We start from the raw sequence: 18646 nt of genomic DNA on the forward strand, positions 1-18646 counted from the left end.
TGTTCTGTGTTGTATCTCTGGATGGAGTGGGTCACAAGCAGAAGTTAGATTGGTATTCTTTGGTGTAGAGAGTGAGTGGTAATGTCATTGACATGAGAATCAGCAGGTGCTGAAAATTCACAGCAAAAACAAAATACTGGAGAAACTCAGCAGGCAGCATCTATGGAAAAGAGTAAACAATCAATGTTTTGGGCTGAGATCCTTCATCAGGACTCCTTCAATAAAGCTAACTTCATTGAACTGGGCAGCGTGGAGATATTTTCACTGGCAAGGCTGTTAAGAGTGAGGGGATCACTCTGGTACCTTGTAAAGGAACCCTCCCCACCCTCTGGGATTTTGAGGCTTGGTCACTGGGGTATTGAAAGCAGCACCAGGTCAGACAAGCCAGCCCACTCCTGCAGCTATTTTCTGTTGTCTAGATGGTGAGAAATTAGTCAACCTCCCTCCATTTGGGAAATGGGTTGTAGCAATGAGTGCTGTGCTATGGCTAGGACCTCAGTGGCCCTTGTATCTCCCCTGTCACCTTAAACTACAGTTAAATTTCATGTCACATGCCAATGATAATAAACCTGATTCTGAAATAGGTCAGTAATGGACACTTAGAACATTAGAAAGTTCTTCACAAGAACAGGCTATTTGACCCAACAAAGCTGGCCAAATTGCTATTCACATACTGTGGGGAAACAACTATGGAGTTTAGATTTGAAAAACACTACTCTCAGCTGCACAACTAGGTAGTTTGTTCCTTGTGTTCAGTACTTGCTGTGTAAAGAAATGCTTCCTGATGTTACTCTGGAATCTCCTTTTGACTAGTCTGTCTGCCTATAGCCACGTGTTCTCATTTGTGGATTAATTTTGAAGTAGCAGCTGGCATCCATCTTTCTTATACCCTTCAACAGGAATTCTGCAGATGCTGGAAATTCAAGCAACACTCATCAAAGTTGCTGGTTAACACAGCAGGTCAGGCAGCATTTCTAGGAAGAGGTACAGTCGACGTTTTGGGTCGAGACCCTTCGTTAGGACGAACTGAAGGAAGAGTTAGTAAGAGATTTGCAAGGGGGAGGGGGAGATCCAAAATGATAGGAGAAGACAGGAGGGGGAGGGATGGAGCCAAGAGCTGGACAGGTGATTAGCAAAGGGGATATGAGAGGATCATAGGACAGGAGGCCCAGGGAGAAAGACGGGGGCGGGGGGGGGGGAACCAGAGGATGGTCAAGGGGTATAGTCAGAGGGACAGAGGGAGAAAAAGTAGAGTGAGAGAAAGAATGTATAAAAATAAATAACGGATGGGGTAGGAGGGGCATTAGCGGAAGTTAGAGAAGTTGATGTTCATGCCATCAGGTTGGAGGCTACCCAGACGGAATATAAGGTGGCGTTCCTCCAACCTGAGTGTGGCTTCATCTTTACAGTAGAGCAGGCCGTGGATAGACATGTCAGAATGGGAGTGGGATGTGGAATTAAAATGTATGACCACTGGGAGATCCTGCTTTCTCTGGTGGACAGAGCGTAGATGTTCAGCAAAGCGGTCTCCCAGTCTGCGTCGGGTCTCGCCAATATATAGAAGGCCACAGCGGGAGCACCGGACGCAGTATATCACCCCAGTTGACTCACAGGTGAAGTGTCGCCTCACCTGGAAGGACTGTTTGGGGCCCTGAATGGTGGTAAGGGAGGAAGTGTAAGGGCATGTGTAGCACTTGTTCCGCTTACAAGGATAAGTGCCAGGATGGAGATCAGTGGGGAGGGATGGGGGGGGCGCGAATGGACAAGGGAGTCGTGTAGGGAGCGATCCCTGCGGAAAGCAGAGGGGTCGGGTAAGGAAAGATGTGCTTAGTGGTGGGATCCCGTTGGAGGTGGCGGAAGTTACGGAGAATATGTTGGACCCGGAGGCTGGTGGGATGGTAGGTGAGGACCAGGGGAACCCTATTCCTAGTTTTGGTGGCGGGAGGATGGAGTGAGAGCAGATGTGCGTGAAATGGGGGAGATGCGTTTGAGAGCACATCAAAGTTGCTGGTGAACGCAGCAGGCCAGGCAGCATCTCTCGGAAGAGGTACAGTCGACGTTTCAGGCCGAGACCCTTTGTCCCCTTCTCGCAATTCCTCCATCTCCGTCGCATCTGCTCTCAGGATGAGGCTTTTCATTCTAGGACAAGGGAGATGTCCTTTTTTAAAGAAAGGAACTTCCCTTCCTCCACTATCAACTCTGCTCTCAAACACATCTCCCGCATTTCACGCACATCTGCTCTCACTCCATCTTCCCACCACCCCACTCGGAATAAGGTTCCCCTGGCCCTCACCTACCACCCCACCAGCCTCTGGGTCCAACATATAATTCTCCGTAACTTCTGCCACCTCCAACGGGATCCCACCACTCACATCTTTCCCTCACCCCCCTGCTTCCCGCAAGTATCACTCCCTATACGACTCCCTTAGCCATTCGTTCCTCCCATCCCTTCCCACTGATCTCCCTCCTGGCACTTATCCTTGTAAGCAGAACAAGTGCTACACATGCCTTTACACTTCCTCCCTTACCATCATTCAGGGCCCCAAACAGTCCTTCCAGGTGAGGCGACACTTCACCTGTGAGTCGACTGGGGTGATATACTGCGTCCGGTGCTCCCGATGTGGCCTTTTATATATTGGCGAGACCCGACGCAGACTGGGAGACCACTTTGCTGAACATCTACGCTCTGTCCGCCAGAGAAAGCAGGATCTCCCAGTGGCCACACATTTTAATTCCACATCCCATTCCCATTCTGACATGTCTATCCACGGCCTGCTCTACTGTAAAGATGAAGCCACACTCAGGTTGGAGGAACAACACCTCATATTCCGTCTGGGTAGCCTCCAAACTGATGGCATAAACATCGACTTCTCTAACTTCCGCGAATGCCCCACCTCCCCCTCGTACCCCATCTGTTACTTATTTTTATACACACATTCTTTCTCTCACTCTCCTTTTTCTCCCTCTGTCCCTCTGACTATACCCCTTGCCCATCCTCTGGGTCCCCCCCCCCGTCTTTCTTCCCGGACCTCCTGTCCCATGATCCTCTCATATCCCTTTTGCCTATCACCTGTCCAGCTCTTGGCTCCATCCCTCCCCCTCCCCCTCCCACTTTCAAATCCCTTACTCACTCTTCCTTCAGTTAGTCCTGACGAAGGGTCTCGGCCTGAAACGTCGACTGTACCTCTTCCTAGAGATGCTGCCTGGCCTGCTGCGTTCACCAGCAACTTTGATGTGTGTTACTTATAACCTTAATGATTTTGAACACTTCTATCATGTCTCCGCTCTTTTTATGTCTACTTCAATACCCTTCTCAACCTGCCTTTTGGCAATCCAAATTTCCCTCGACTGTAGCTCTCCTTTAAATATGCCCTACAGTTAACATTTTTTCTATATTCCTTATATAGCTGTCATCAATAATTTTTAATGTACATGTTTATTCATCCATGTAGTTGGTCTATAGTTTTTATTGCTTCTCCTAACTTTGAGTATGAACATTTCCTATACTGTATTACCTATTTAAATCGACCCCATTTTTCCACAACTGACGACTTCAAACAACCCCTTCCAGCTTAACTTCTGAAGTGTCTATTATCTGCATAAACTTTGCCTTTCTGAAATTCATTTTAATGGCTTTTGTTTTTACTGATATACCCTCCCAAAAAACTTTGAGACTAACAATATTCTGATTGTTCCTGAAGGCTCAACAACTTCTGTACTCAAAATTCTATTCTGATTATTGCAGATCTACCCATTCGGTCCACGCAGCCATACTACCTCTCCAGCAGCATGATGAATCAGGTTCAATATCACCAGCATGTGTCGTGGAATTTGTTGTATTTGCAGCAGCAGTACAGTGCAACACGGTAGAAAAGAAAACAACTGTAGTGTGTGCATAGGTTAAATAATTACTGCAAAATAGAAATAAATAAAGTGGTGAGGTGGTGTTCATGGGTTCAATGTCCATTCAGAAATTGGATGGCAGAGGGGAAGAAGCTGTTCCTGAATTATTGTGTGCAATGTGAAGAGGGCATATCCAGGGTGATAGTGGTCCTTAATGATGGACATCCCTTTTTTGAGGTATTACTCCTAGATACTCCAATACCATACCAGAAAGTGATGCAGCCAGTTTAAATCCTCCGCACAGTACACCTGTACAAATTTGAGAGTATTTAGTTAAATCCATAATACTGTGCAACTTTTTGCCTGTACCATGACTTCAGGCAGTGCATTTCAGATTGTAAATGTTGGAGGAACTCAGCAGGCTGGGCAGCATCTACAGTAAAGAGTAAATAGTTGACATTTTGGGCCAAGACCCTTCAGGACTGGAAAGGAAGGGAAGAAGTCAGAGTAAGAAGGTGGGGGGAGGGGAGGAAGATGGAAGATGTAGGTGATGGTAAGTGACAGGTGAAACCAGGAGAGGGGGAAAGGGTGAAGGTAGAGAGCTGGGAATTTGCTTAGTGACAGATAAAGAGCAGGAGAAGGGGGAGGAGCTCCAGAGGGAGGTAAGGGTGTCAATTACCAGGTTAAAGAAATCAATGTTCATGACATCAGTTGGAGGCTACCCAGATGAATTACAAGATTCTTACCACTATTTTGGTGAATTGGTACTGAGCAAACCTCCATCTGTCCCATCACACTCGCAACTTTTGATGGGGAAAGATCCATTCCTAGACCAGTGCCCAATTGTTTTCTTTCAGCATCCCCAAGCAAACAAAACTAGTCAATCAAACACTGTCAACACCTTTTAATAGGCACTATGAAGAAAGTACAGTAGTTTGGATGAAATAGTATTTATGGTACAAATATCTTGCTCATTTGCACACAGAGATACAACACAAACATTTATTACATGAAGAAAAGTCCTCCCACTAGGTCAGACCACTGCAGTTCTGTCCCAAAAAAACCATCCAATGTACCTGTGTAGATATGCCACTCTCCCTTGGAAGTGTCAACACGTCCTGCGAGGAGCCACTCTGCTGCACTGCCAGAGGAGATACTTTCACTGGACAAGACAAACCCCAGGGCCCAGCTGATCTCTGAGACAAGCGCTATTGGAACTTCTACCATACATCCCCTCGCCTACACAAAATGCTTGAGTACCTTAGCAGTTCAGGCAGCTTCTGTGGAGGGAAGTATACAATTCTGGGGGCTGGGGCCCTTCATCAGGACTGTAAAGGGGGTAGAATCCAGGTGGTGGGAGGTAGGGGATGATACAAGATGGCAGGTAAAAGGTGGGTGTGGAGGGAAGTATACAATTCTGGGGGCTGGGGCCCTTCATCAGGACTGTAAAGGGGGTAGAATCCAGGTGGTGGGAGGTAGGGGATGATACAAGATGGCAGGTAAAAGGTGGGTGTGGAGGGGGATGAAGTTAGAAGCTGGGAGGTGATCAGTGTATTGTGAATGGTTTTGGACCCCTTATCTAAGAAAGGATGTGCTGACATCATAGGACAGAGTTCAACAGAGGCTCACTGAAATAATTCCCCATTGAAAGGCCTGTCATTTGATGGCCCTGGGCCTCTACTCACTGGAATTTTGAAGCATGGGAGGTGATCTCATTGAAACCTATCAAATGTTGAAAGGCCTCGATGGAGTGGATGTGGAGAATACCAGAAGGACATTTCCAACTTCCCTTCCAACAGAGTAGCAGGTTTGAGCCAACCTACAGTTTGATTCCATTTCCCTCTGCTCATTTTTCACTCTCAGCACTTCTCCCCACATTCCTAATTCCTTTTGGTATGGAAGGGGAATGGAAATCAGAAAGTGGGGCGCAGACTTAAGGTGAGATGGGAAATATTTGAGGGGGATCCAAAGGGCAACTTCTTTAGACAGAGGGTTGTCCAGTAAATGGAACACACTGCCAGAGGAAGAGGCTGAGGCAGATGCATGAACAAGATTTACAAGATCTTTAGAAAGATGTGGAGCAATTGAGAACTGGCTAGGTGGTCAGCATGGAATGGATGGATTGAAGGGTCTGTTTCTAGGTAGTACTCTATGACCATCGCAGCTGACTATCTCAATAACATATTCCCATAGATTCCAGATAAATTTGCTGAGTATACCTGCAAGAAAATGAATCTCAGGGTTGTCCATCGTGACATGTGCTTTGGTAAAAACATTTACTTTGTACTTTGGATAATGTACTTGAATCCACAAACTCTTAATGTCTTGAAATTGTTTCTGTTCTGACTCAAAGTCAAGCGTAAACAGGAAGCTTTCAGTTGTCTCACTTGCCAGAGGATTCCCCAGAGGCTCTGTTGATTGAATCCTTTTTGTCCTACAGATCTGTCAGCACTCTGCTTTCCATGGGCCTGTGACCACAGTTCCCGAATTCCATCTGCCTCTCAGCCTTTGCCAGGCAGGGCACCACAGTGGTGTAGTGGTTAGCCCAACACTGTTACAGCTCGGGCGTCGAAGTTTAGAGTTCAATTCCAACGCCCTCTGTAAGAAAACCTGTACCTTCTTCCCTTGTGCATGTGGGTCTCCTCCAGGTATCTGGTTTCCCCCCACAGTCCAAAAGATGTACCAGTTGTTAAGATTAATTGGTCATTGTAGATTGTCCCGTGATCAAAGCACAGCTTAAAATCAGTGGGGTACTGGCTGGTGTGGCTCAGTGGGCTGGAAGGGCCAGTTTCACACCGTATCTCTAAATAAGATAAATCTCTCCTTACTCTGATGAGCTTTTACTGAGCCACCGTTCTGACTAATTCCCTCTCCCAGATTCAACCCTCCTCACCCACACAGAAAGGGGCTGTTTATGGCAACCAATTAACCCACCCACCCCGTGCGCTGTCGGGACGCAGGATGAAATTGGAACACCTGGGGGGAAACCCAGACAGTCATAGGGAGAATGGCAAACTCTTTCCACGCACAAACAGCTGGAGGTCAGGATCAAACCTGGCTTCCTGGGACTGTGAGGCGGCAGCTCTTCTCTTCCCGCTGCGCCATCTGGTACAGTTAAAGGGAAAAATGAAAGAGCAGGGTTCCAGAGAGAAACACAGGCAATGGCCACTGAATGAGGCTACAGACTCGCAATGGGCTGAATTGAGTGGGTGGGAACAATCCCAACACTGTAAGGAGTTTGTACCTTCTCCCTGCCACTACATGGGGTTTCCTCTGGGTGCTCCGGTTTCCTCCCACGTTCCACTGGCGTATGGGTAGATTAATTGGTGTCATTGTGGCAGCACAGGCTTGTTGGACCTGTTACCCTGTTGTATCTCTAAATTTAAACAATTGCCAAGTCCCTATTGAAAAGTTCTTTCTGTCTGGAACTTTGTGAGAGAGAGAGATAACGAGACCATGTTGAAAGGGTCAACGGAATTTTAGGTAAACTCCAAATAGTGCAGTGGTCCAACTGAACTGTAGGTGATTACGTTACTGCCTCCCAGTCACCCAGGGCAGGTAAAGTATGAAGCAACACTCAGTATTTATTTATATTGCACAGGGTGTCAAAAGCCACGGCCATTCCAGCGGAGAGAGACCTACGTGCCTTGACTTACCTGCTGGGTAGCAGTCCGCTTGGCTTTGCTATTTTGAGTCATAGAACTCTATAGCACAGAAACAGGCCCTTCAGCCCATCTAGTCCATGCTGAACTATTATTCTGCCTCGTCCCACTGACCTGAACCCAGACCATACCTCTCCCATCCATGTACCTATCTAAATTTCTCTTAAATGTTGAAATTAAACCTACATCCACCACTTCCACTGGCAGCTCGTTCCACACTCTCACCACCTTCCGACAAGTATTTAGCCAGCTGCCTGGCACTGCTTGCTGCCACAATCCCGCAGTCTAAGCTGGTGCGATTTAGGGGTATTGATCTTTGTCTGTGAAGGCAGGTGTGGCTAACTTTCAGATTGTAGAGACACTCTACTCCGGATGACAATGGATTGCTCTGCAAACAGCAGGACTGAGGGTGGAGGGAGGGTGCAGAGATGATTACTGGTGATAGTAGCGCTGACCCTGGCTATGTTGAATGTAGGCATGCCTGGGAGCTCCCTGACCGGTCGCTTGGAATCCAGTCTGCAAAAGTCACAAAAGGAGATGTTAGTGGTAGATGGGGTCCTTGCTTGTTTAGATCAGAAGCATCATCTCCATGTGACTAAAGCTGTGATGTGAGAAAGGTGACTAAAGCTCACATGGAGATGATGTTTCCGATCCAAACAAGCATGGTTATTATTTTATTGCCAATGTTACAGTCAGACCCGCTCTATTCTTTACCATTAAACAGATAGAGCTGGGAAAAGATACAGAGTGAAGCTCTCTCTCAGCAGAAACACACCCAGTGTAGGGACAGAGTGGGTCAGACACAGAGTGAAGCTCCCTCTACACTGTCCCATCACACACTCCCAGGGTCAGACACAGAGTGAAACTCCCTCTACCCTGTCCCATCACACACTCCCAGGGTCAGACAGAGAGTGAAACTCCCTCTTCACTGTCCCATCACACACTCCCAGGGTGAGACACAGAGTGAAGCTCCCTCTACACTGTCCCATCACACACTCCCAGGGTCAGACACAGAGTGAAGCTTCTGCTATACTGTCCCATCAAATAATCCCAGGGTCAGACACAGAGCGAAGTTCCCTCTAAACTGTCCAATCCCTCACCAGGTATGACACAGAGTGAAGCTCCCTCTACACAGTCCCTTCACACGATCCCAGGGCAGGGACAGCAGTGGTTCAACTATACACAGTATAGTTCACTTTATATTGCACGGGACTGGTACAGAATTAACGCTGATTTACACTTTGGGGACACCTCCTCCCTGTTCTTGTGCAACAGCTCCTAGGTCCTGCCACCTCCCAGTGAACCATTCCCTGAACAGAGGCCACTCTCCTCTCTGCATCCACTCACCGGGAGGGCTTGCTGGGGTGGGGTCCCATGTGGGAATCCTCCGGGCGAAGCGGGTCTCTGTGTGTGCACGTAGGCTAATCCAGACTGAAAGACATTGTGAGGAGCAGACAGACTGAGGTTAGTTTTTGTCATATGCACCAGCCTACAACAAAAGAGAGAGGTGGAGTGGGTTCAAGACCAGCAGTCCCACCAGGAAGGGGATGTGAGAAAGGTGACTGGTTAAGGAGTCTGAGAGCAGTGGGGGAAGAAGTTGTTCTCAAATATGGTCATCCAGACTTTCACACTCCTGTACCTTCCCCCAGAGTCACACAGCTCTAACACAGGCCCTTCAGCCCACTGTATTCATGCTGACCATCATTCACCCATCTACACTAAACCCACATCGAGGAGATTACTTTGCAGAGCAATAGAATGAACCAAGCTGTAAACAGATGTGAACCCCAATCCTATCTATGAGCCACACAGTCAATCAGTGAAGAGATTTCCTCTGCACATCACAATTGAGTTTCCGACATATATCACTAGCATATCTTGTGAAATGTTGTCTTTTCAGTAGCAGTACAACGCAATAGATAATAATAGGAAAAAACCCATGAGTGACATTAAATATATATTTTATCTACTTGGAGCAGCTCTACCCGCTGTGCCACTACTGCTTGGTGCAGTGGGACTATGCAAAATGGAAAGTACTGTTGAGAGCAGAACTGATTTTGGTGAGTGCCTGACTGATACTCACCGAATCCGTGAATCCGGACTGCTGGTTTGCGTGCTCCAATTGCTTTTGTAGTGGAATAGATGTACTCGGAGAGATGAAGCCTGCAGTAGAGAGGAAAAACAGGGATTTGAATCTGGATCGCATGATACAGCAAACTGCAGCAGAAAACTGAGTTGGAATACCAAGACAGAATGGTCGTGGAGACTCCCTTCGGTGGGGGAGTCTAGGACGAGAGGGCACAGCCTCAAAGTAGAGGGATGTCCATTTAGTGCAGAGATAAGGAGGAACTAATTTATTGATCTATTTATTGAGATACAACGTGGAACAGGCTCTTCTGGCCCTTGGAGCCATGCCGCCCAGCCACCCCCGATTTAACCCCAGCCGGATCACAGAACAGTGAACATTGCAACCAATGACCAATTAACTGATCAACCGGTACATCTTTGAACTGTGGGAGGAAACCAGAGCACCCGGAGGAAACCCACACAGACCCCTCAGCATCGATGGAGTAGAATAAACAGTCACCATTTCCAGCAGAGGCCCTTCATCAGGACTGGAAAGGAAGGGGAACAGAAAGTGATTTCTGGCTTCTGCCCCCTTGTTTATTCCCCTCTACAGATGCTGCCTGACTTGTGTGGATAAGGACATGGGACAGGAGAGATTTAGAGGGCTATGGGATCACTGGGTAACAGAGGTAGCCTGGATGAGCTGGGACAAAGGGTCTGTACCGATGCTGAATGACGAGAGATTGCCTGCCTAATGTTGAGGCCTTACAAAGCACTGGGGAGGCCTCACTCGGAGCTGTGTGAGCAGTTCTGGGTCCCTTATCTAAGAAAGGATGTGCTGACATTGGAGAGAGTTCAAATGACGTTCATGCAAATGATTCTGGGATCGATGTCTCTGGGCCTCTACTCAGAAGAATGAGGGGGTTCCCATTGAAACCTATGAAAATGCTGAAAGGCCTCGATAGATTAGGTGTGAAGAGGATGTTTCCTATGGTGGGAGAGTCTAAGACCAGAGGACCCAGCCTCAGAATAGAGGGACGTCCTTTTTGAATGGAGATGAGGAGGAATTTCTTTAGCCAGGGAGTGGTGAATCTGTGGAATTTTTTGCCACAGGCGGTTGTGGAGGCCAAGTCGAGGCAGAATTTGATAGATTCTTAATTAGTCAGGGCATGAAAGGATATGGAGGGAAGGCAGGAGATTGGGGCTGAGGGGACTCTATGGGTCATATGGCTTAATTCTGCTCCTATATCTTATGGTCTGACTGGCTGAGTTTCTCCAGGATTTCCCAATTTCATTTTCAGACTCTAGCTCCTACTTTCTTCACGGACAAGACCTTACCTTGCTGAGGGGTGAAGTGCCCATGGACTGCGTAGGCAGCCTGCTGATGTGGGAGATAGGCTGACATGGCTTGGAAAGCAGAGGGCCCTGGTGAAAGAACAAGGGCTACAGTCAGAATCAAGCCGCATCAGCGCAGTACTTTGAGTGTGGAGGGTGATCGGGTAACACCGAATGCCGAAGGACACGTCACAGCCTGTGACACCGAGCTTCCGGACACAGATACGAGCACGAGTGTGACCTGTGGGAAAGATTTGCTGGCTGCCGGGTGGGAAATCATTCTTCCAAATCTGCTTCCTCCTTTACCGCCACCCCATCCCTCCGAAAGCGCAAACCTGGAGCTGGGTGGAGCCCAGCAGTATGGGAACGCTGAGCAGACTCAGAGGGAGGAGAGTGGACACTTCCCTTCCCGCAACCCCTCAGTGGGAGGGCAACGAGAGGTTAATCGGTTAAAGTCATGCTTGTCGCATCCGGTGTGTCACCAAAGACCCCTGCAAGTGTCTACAGATGTATGGTGGAGAGCACTCTGACTGGTTGTATCAGCACCCGGTAAAGAGGCTCCAAAGAGCTGCAGACTCAGCTCGCTCCATCACGGGCACATCCGTCACCGTCACCGCCACCGACGACAGACATCTTCAAAAGGCAGAGCCTCAAGGATCAGAATTACTTTCTTGCCAGTATATGAAACATAGCAGAACTCAAAAGTTCAAAGTACATTTATTATCAAAGTATACGTTAATACAACCTCGAGATTCACCTCCTCAGAGGCAGCCACGAAACAAAGAATCCATTAAAAAAGACTGACAAACACCCAACTTACAGAAAGAGAGAAAAAACAAATTGTGCAAACAACAAAAGGAAGCAAATAGCATTCAGGACTGATGTTTTACAAAAGACACAAAGCCAGGCATCACCGCAGCCGGAGCAGGGCACAGCCCCAGTTCAGTGCAGGGCTGAGTAAACGTTGCGAAGCAATGAGAAGAACCGAGCAGAATTGGCCATCGCCTTGCCTCCCGTCCCAACACCTTGATCTTCTCCATCTGGCCCGGCACTTAGTGGGTCGTTGCTCAGTCTCGGGGACACCACGACTCTGGCTCTATTTTCCTCGATCATGCCCTGCCTTCGTCTCCACCTAAGCTTGCGTCTCCATTGTTAGCATTGATCTTCATTAGCGAAGCGTTATAAGATATTTCGTAGTTTTCTTTGTTTTTTTTTGCTGCTGGTAAGTAGTCGATTGATCACTCAGGACCCTCACCTCTCGGGACGGTCCCTTCTCATTGTTACCACTGGGGAGGACCCTGCTGGCCAGAAGAAACTACAGTATACAATTAGTGGATTTGATGAATCGAGGACAGGGGAAGCAGACAAACCAGTTGTCTCTTTCTCCCCCATTTAGTGGACTCTGAACTGATTCTTGCTCTTGGATAGTATAATTAAATCAATTGAATGTGGCCACAAGGATCTTCAGGTAATGACCCACTAAACCTGAGACCCTTCTCAGATGAGTAGCTGCTTATTATGTAAAATGCCAGACCTACCAAAGAAGCAATCTGTAAACTCGTTAGACTCAGTCTGGGTTGCCTCATTTAACTGGTTTAGACCAGTCAGAGTTGACAGACACAAATACTCAAGGCTGGGCTGGGCAGAACCATGAAACAACGTTGGTTGTAGCCCTGTACAAGAACCAGTAAGAAAGTGACCTAGGTAGGTCAAGTGACCTTGAGCCAATGGGATGGAAAACCACTAGTTCAATTGATGGAACACTATCACAGGGGTCCCCAACCTCTTTTGCACTGCAGACTGGTTTAATATTGACAATATTCTTGCAGACCGGCTGACCCGGGGGGGCGGGGGGGGGGGGTTGCCAACAGACAACAGTAGCAGTCAAATACGTTGTGTTTACCCCGAAAAAGACTACAATGACCATGAAGCCTTGCACGGGCACCAGTGCGCATGCGCGTCGTGACCTGCCGATATTTTTTTGCCCCCCTGCAAATCCTTTTTGACGAATCTGTTCGGCGGGGGGATGTTGATCACGACTGGAATATAGGTGATAAATGGCTAATACACTCAATTTCGTTTCTAAAAGGGTTTATCTAACGAATTTAATATTAAACACACCGCATATTTTCCTCGCATGAATATAGTGATAAGTCAATTATCAGGGGAGCTTGAAGTAAGTGTTGAATGAGCTTCCAGTAGAAGTGGTAGAGGCAGGTTCGATATTATCATTCAAAGAAAAATTGGATAGGTATATGGACAGGAAAGTAATGGAGGGTTATGGGCTGAGTTCAGGTCGGTGGGACGAGGTGAGAGTAGCGTTCGGCACGGACTAGAAGGGCAGAGATGGCCTGTTTCCGTGCTGTAATTGTTATATGGTTATATAACGGTATTAAACAGGAAATTAGAAATGTGTGCAATAAAGGAACAGCAGTTATAATGGGTGACTTCAATCTACATGTAGACTGGGTGAACCAAATTGGTAAAGGTGCTGAGGAGAGGATTTCTTGGAATGTATGCGGGATGGTTTTTTGAACCAACATGTCGAGGAACCAACTAGAGAGCAGGCTATTCTGGACTGGGTTTTGAGCAATGAGGAAGGGTTAATTAGCGATCTTGTCGTGAGAGGCCCCTTGGGTAAGAGTGACCATAATATGGTGGAATTCTTCATTAAGATGGTGAGTGACATAGTTAATTCAGAAACAAAGGTTCTGAACTTAAAGAGGGGTAACTTTGAAGGTATGAGACGTGAATTAGCTAAGATAGACTGGCAAATAACACTTAAAGGATTGACGGTGGATATGCAATGGCAAGCATTTAAAGGTTGCATGGATGAACTACAACAATTGTTCATGCCAGTTTGGCAAAAGAATAAATCAAGGAAGGTAGTGCACCCGTGGCTGACAAGAGAAATTAGGGATAGTATCAATTCCAAAGAAGAAGCATACAAATTAGCCAGAGAAAGTGGCTCACCTGAGGACTGGGAGAAATTCAGAGTTCAGCAGAGGAGGACAAAGGGCTTAATTAGGAAGGGGAAAAAAGATTATGAGAGAAAACTGGCAGGGAACATAAAAACGGACTGTAAAAGCTTTTATAGATATGTAAAAAGGAAAAGACTGGTAAAGACAAATGTAGGTCCCCTGCAGACAGAAACAGGTGAATTGATTATGGGGAGCAAGGACATGGCAGACCAATTGAATAATTACTTTGGTTCTGTCTTCACTAAGGAGGACATAAATAATCTTCCAGAAATAGTAAGGGACAGAGGGTCCAGTGAGATGGAGGAACTGAGCGAAATACATGTTAGTAGGGAAGTGGTGTTAGGTAAATTGAAGGGATTGAAGGCAGATAAATCCCCAGGGCCAGATGGTCTGCATCCTAGAGTGCTTAAAGAAGTAGCCCAAGAAATAGTGGATGCATTAGTGATAATTTTTCAAAACTCGTTAGATTCTAGACTAGTTCCTGAGGATTGGAGGGTGGCTAATGTAACCCCACTTTTTAAAAAAGGAGGGAGAGAGAAACCGGGGAATTATAGACCGGTTAGCCTAACGTCGGTGGTGGGGAAACTGCTGGAGTCAGTTATCAAGGATGTGATAACAGCACATTTGGAAAGCGGTGAAATGATCGGACAAAGTCAGCATGGATTTGTGAAAGGAAAATCATGTCTGACGAATCTCATAGAATTTTTTGAGGATGTAACTAGTAGAGTGGATAGGGGAGAACCAGTGGATGTGGTATATTTGGATTTTCAAAAGGCTTTTGACAAGGTCCCACACAGGAGATTAGTGTGCAAACTTAAAGCACGCGGTATTGGGGGTACGGTATTGGTGTGGGTGGAGAATTGGTTAGCAGAGAGGAAGCAAAGAGTGGGAATAAACGGGACCTTTTCAGAATGGCAGGCGGTGACTAGTGGGGTACCGCAAGGCTCAGTGCTGGGACCCCAGTTGTTTACAATATATATTAATGACTTGGATGAGGAAATTAAATGCAGCATCTCCAAGTTTGCGGATGACACGAAGCTGGGTGGCAGTGTTAGCAGTGAGGAGGATGCTAAGAGGATGCAGGGTGACTTGGATAGGTTGCGTGAGTGGGCAAATTCATGGCAGATGCAATTTAATGTGGATAAATGTGAAGTTATCCACTTTGGTGGCAAAAATAGGAAAACAGATTATTATCTGAATGGTGGCCGATTAGGAAAAGGGGAGGTGCAACGAGACCTGGGTGTCATTATCCACCGGTCATTGAAAGTGGGCATGCAGGTACAGCAGGCGGTGAAAAAGACGAATGGTATGCTGGCATTTATAGCGAGAGGATTCGAGTACAGGAGCAGGGAGGTACTACTGCAGTTGTACAAGGCCTTGGTGAGACCACACCTGGAGTATTGTGTGCAGTTTTGGTCCCCTAATCTGAGGAAAGACATCTTTGCCATAGAGGGAGTACAAAGAAGGTTCACCAGATTGATTCCTGGGATGGCAGGACTTTCATATGAAGAAAGACAGGATGAATTGGGCTTGTACTCGTTGGAATTTAGAAGATTGAGGGGGGATCTGATTGAAACGTATAAGATCCTAAAGGGATTGGACAGGCTAGATGCAGGAAGATTGTTCCCGATGTTGGGGAAGTCCAGAACGAGGGGTCACAGTTTGAGGATAGAGGGGAAGCCTTTTAGGACCGAGATTAGGAAAAACTTCTTCACACAGAGAGTGGTGAATCTGTGGAATTCTCTGCCACAGGAAACTGTTGAGGCCAGTTCATTGGCTATATTTAAGAGGGAGTTAGATATGGCCCTTGTGGGTACGGGGGTCAGGGGGTATGGAGGGAAGGCTGGGGCGGGGTTCTGAGTTGGATGATCAGCCATGATAATAATAAATGGCGGTGCAGGCTCGAAGGGCCGAATGGCCTACTCCTGCACCTATTTTCTATGTTTCTATGTTTCTATAAGTAAGTCAATAGCATCATAACATTTTAAGTAACATTTGGATATTAAACACACAGCACATATTTTCCCCGTATGAACATATAAAATCAGTGCAACACACCAATATTGCTGAATCAGTGGGAGCCCTGGGCTTGTTTCCCTGCAACAACACGGTCCTATCGAGGGGTGATGGGAGACAGCGATACTCGAAGGGGGTTCCTTATGTCCAGTCTATTCCGCAATTTAGTTTTCGTTACATTCATTGCAGAAAACTCCGCTTCGCAGAAAAATGTTGGAAATGGAAGCAACGTTTTCAGTGCTTTTGTGGCTATCTCAGGACACTTAGCCTTTACTTTGATCCAGAATGCCAACAGAGATGTTATGTCAAACACACTTTTCAGCCTGCAGTCATTTGCAAGCTCGAGGAGTTGATCTCCTTCCCGCGCTAACATGGATGATGCGCGGGTAATGACCCCGCATGCGTAATGTCTCAACAGTGGCCGTGACCGGGAATGAGGAAAGGTCCAGCTGACTCCTATCGCCAAATCATATCGTTTCCTCGCGGCCCGGTAGCACATGCTTTGCGGCCCGCTACCGGTCTGCAGCCCGGTGGTTGGGGACTGCTGCACTATCAGTCAGGGGCTCCAAATACACAGGGGTGATAACTCTCCAGAGACCAACTCTGATCTCCAACATTCACTCCTACTAAATGAGGAAAGCTTCGGGAGTAAACCTCAAAGAAAAATCCAGAGCTAAGGCAGTGCTATGTTCAGTTCATTGCTGACTGGTAACTCCTGCGACACCACCGATGCCAAACACTGTTGGTCTCTGCTCTTCCTTTGGGTTCATCAGCGGCGTGGAGAGGGGGAGCCTGCTACATGGGTAACAGCTTGCCCTCCATATCATATTGCACTGGCTTGCATATCTAGACAGCTAGGAGACAATGTCCATGGTTGACCGCGACCAACGGGGACCTCAAACATAGAACAATAGAGTACAGGAACAAACTCTTCAGCCCACAGCAAAGATCCAACCTAATTAATGCCTAAAGAAACTAATTCTTTCTGCCTACGCAATGTCCTTACGCTACAGATTCACGTGCCTATGACCCTGTCTAATGTACCTCTTGTATCTGCCTCTACCATCATACCAGGCACCCACCATTCTTTCTCTAAAATAACTTGCCTTATCTACCTCCTGTGAACCTTCCCCTTCTTCAACTTCACTTGCCCCATCATTCAAATGTTCCCACAACCAATGCACTCACTTTCAAGCACTCATGTTCTCAATACTTATTGCTTATTTACTTATTATTTCTTTCTTTTTGTCTTCTGCACTCTGGTTGAAAGCTCAAGTTGGGCGGTCTTTCATTGATACTGTTATGGTTATTACTCTATAGATTTATTGAGTATGCCCACAAGAAAATGAATCTAAAGGTTATAGATGGTGACATAAATGTACTTAGACAATAAATTTACTTTGAACTCTCACTGAGGACATTATTGGGACTGGTGGGCTGAGGAGAAACTGGATAGTCTGGGGGATACCCACATACAAAATGCTGGAGGAACTCAGCAGATCAGGTTGTATTTATAGAGGGGAATAAACAATTGACATCTCAATCAGAAACTTCAACTGTTTATTTCCCTCCATAGATGCTGCCTGACCTGATGAGTTCCTTCAGCATTTTGTGTGCGTTGCCCAAGGTAAACACAGAAGGTAACACACTGAAACTGAAGGAGCTGGACTTGGTTCGGATCGTGCTGCTACCTGCGCCAGAGAGGTGTTGGTGCACCAAGAAGGTGTGCAAGTGATCGCTCTTTTTCTAATCGCAAGAACCCGTTGGACACCGTTAAAGTGAAATGCTGCAAGTCCAATTCATTGATATATTGGCGGACGGCAGGGGAGTTGCGTGGCCTCGGTAATAGCAAGGACTAGGCCTCAAGCCATGGTGCCGCCTGTTTATAGCTGCCCAGGAGACAGGCTCCAACAGAGGTGGTGTGGCACGGAGTTAGTGCTGCCCCCCCCAGTGTTCACTTGGCAGAAGACAAGCCATATTGTGTTCGATTGCAGACTGCTGCAATATTCATAAGACTCAGGGTCTTGGACCATATATTTTTTGTGTGACTGCATCTTACTGATATCTGATATGTGGTTGCTGATATCTTATATGTGCTATGTGCTGTGTATGACCATTGGTACCATGTGTTGCACCTTGGCCCTGGAGTAACACCGTTTCATTTGGGCTGTATTCATGGGTACTCCATGTATAGTTGAATGATAATTAAACTCGAAATTGAAGGATTTTGCTATCTATAATCTTTCTTGTGCCTGGATAGGCTGGGGCTGTTTTCCCTGGAAAGGAGGAGGCTGACCTTATTTAGGATGGAGAGGGTAGGTGGTCATTATCTTTGTCCCCCAGAGAAAGGGAACTAAAACAAGGAGCATAGGTTTTTAAGGTGAGAGGGAGACTTAAAGGGGACTTGAGGGTTGTGTCTCTCTGTCTTCAGTACATGGAACAATCTGCCAGAAGAATTGGTACAGGTGGATAGCGTTACAATGTTGGAAAGGAAAGGTTGAGAGGGATATGTACCAGGTGCTTGCAAATGGGGACTAGCTCTCGGTTGGCATGGACTATTTATCGCTGGCATATGTTGTGAAATTTTTTTGACTTTGCAGCAGTACATTGCAATACATAACAGAAAAACATTAATTACAGTAATTTTATATATACATATATAAAATAGCTAAATTAAATTACTGGTGCAAAAAATAAGAAATAAAGTAGTGAGGTAGTATTCATGGGTTCAACGTCCATTCA

General features: G+C 46.7%; 1 protein-coding gene across 6 annotated transcripts in view; it reads right to left on the minus strand.

Annotated features, from left to right (window-relative positions):
- Positions 1-4485: 4485 nt before the first annotated feature.
- The window catches only part of gps2 (G protein pathway suppressor 2), a 36238-nt gene continuing 22077 nt past the window's right edge, over positions 4486-18646 (minus strand). For 2 of the 6 annotated variants that reach the window (XM_063048853.1, XM_063048855.1), the window contains exons 9-12: positions 10911-10997; positions 9589-9668; positions 8853-8936; positions 4491-8021 (exon numbers count right to left, since the gene is read on the minus strand). In XM_063048853.1, the coding sequence (XP_062904923.1) occupies positions 7938-8021; positions 8853-8936; positions 9589-9668; positions 10911-10997 (335 nt within the window). In that variant the 3' untranslated portion in view covers positions 4491-7937. Of the gene's footprint in view, positions 8022-8852; positions 8937-9588; positions 9669-10910; positions 10998-18646 lie in introns of all 6 variants that reach the window. The other 4 variants (XM_063048852.1, XM_063048851.1, XM_063048856.1 and 1 more) reach the window with 3 other exon arrangements.

This window comes from Mobula hypostoma, chromosome 5, assembly GCF_963921235.1.
Source record: "Mobula hypostoma chromosome 5, sMobHyp1.1, whole genome shotgun sequence".
NCBI lineage: Eukaryota > Metazoa > Chordata > Chondrichthyes > Myliobatiformes > Myliobatidae > Mobula > Mobula hypostoma.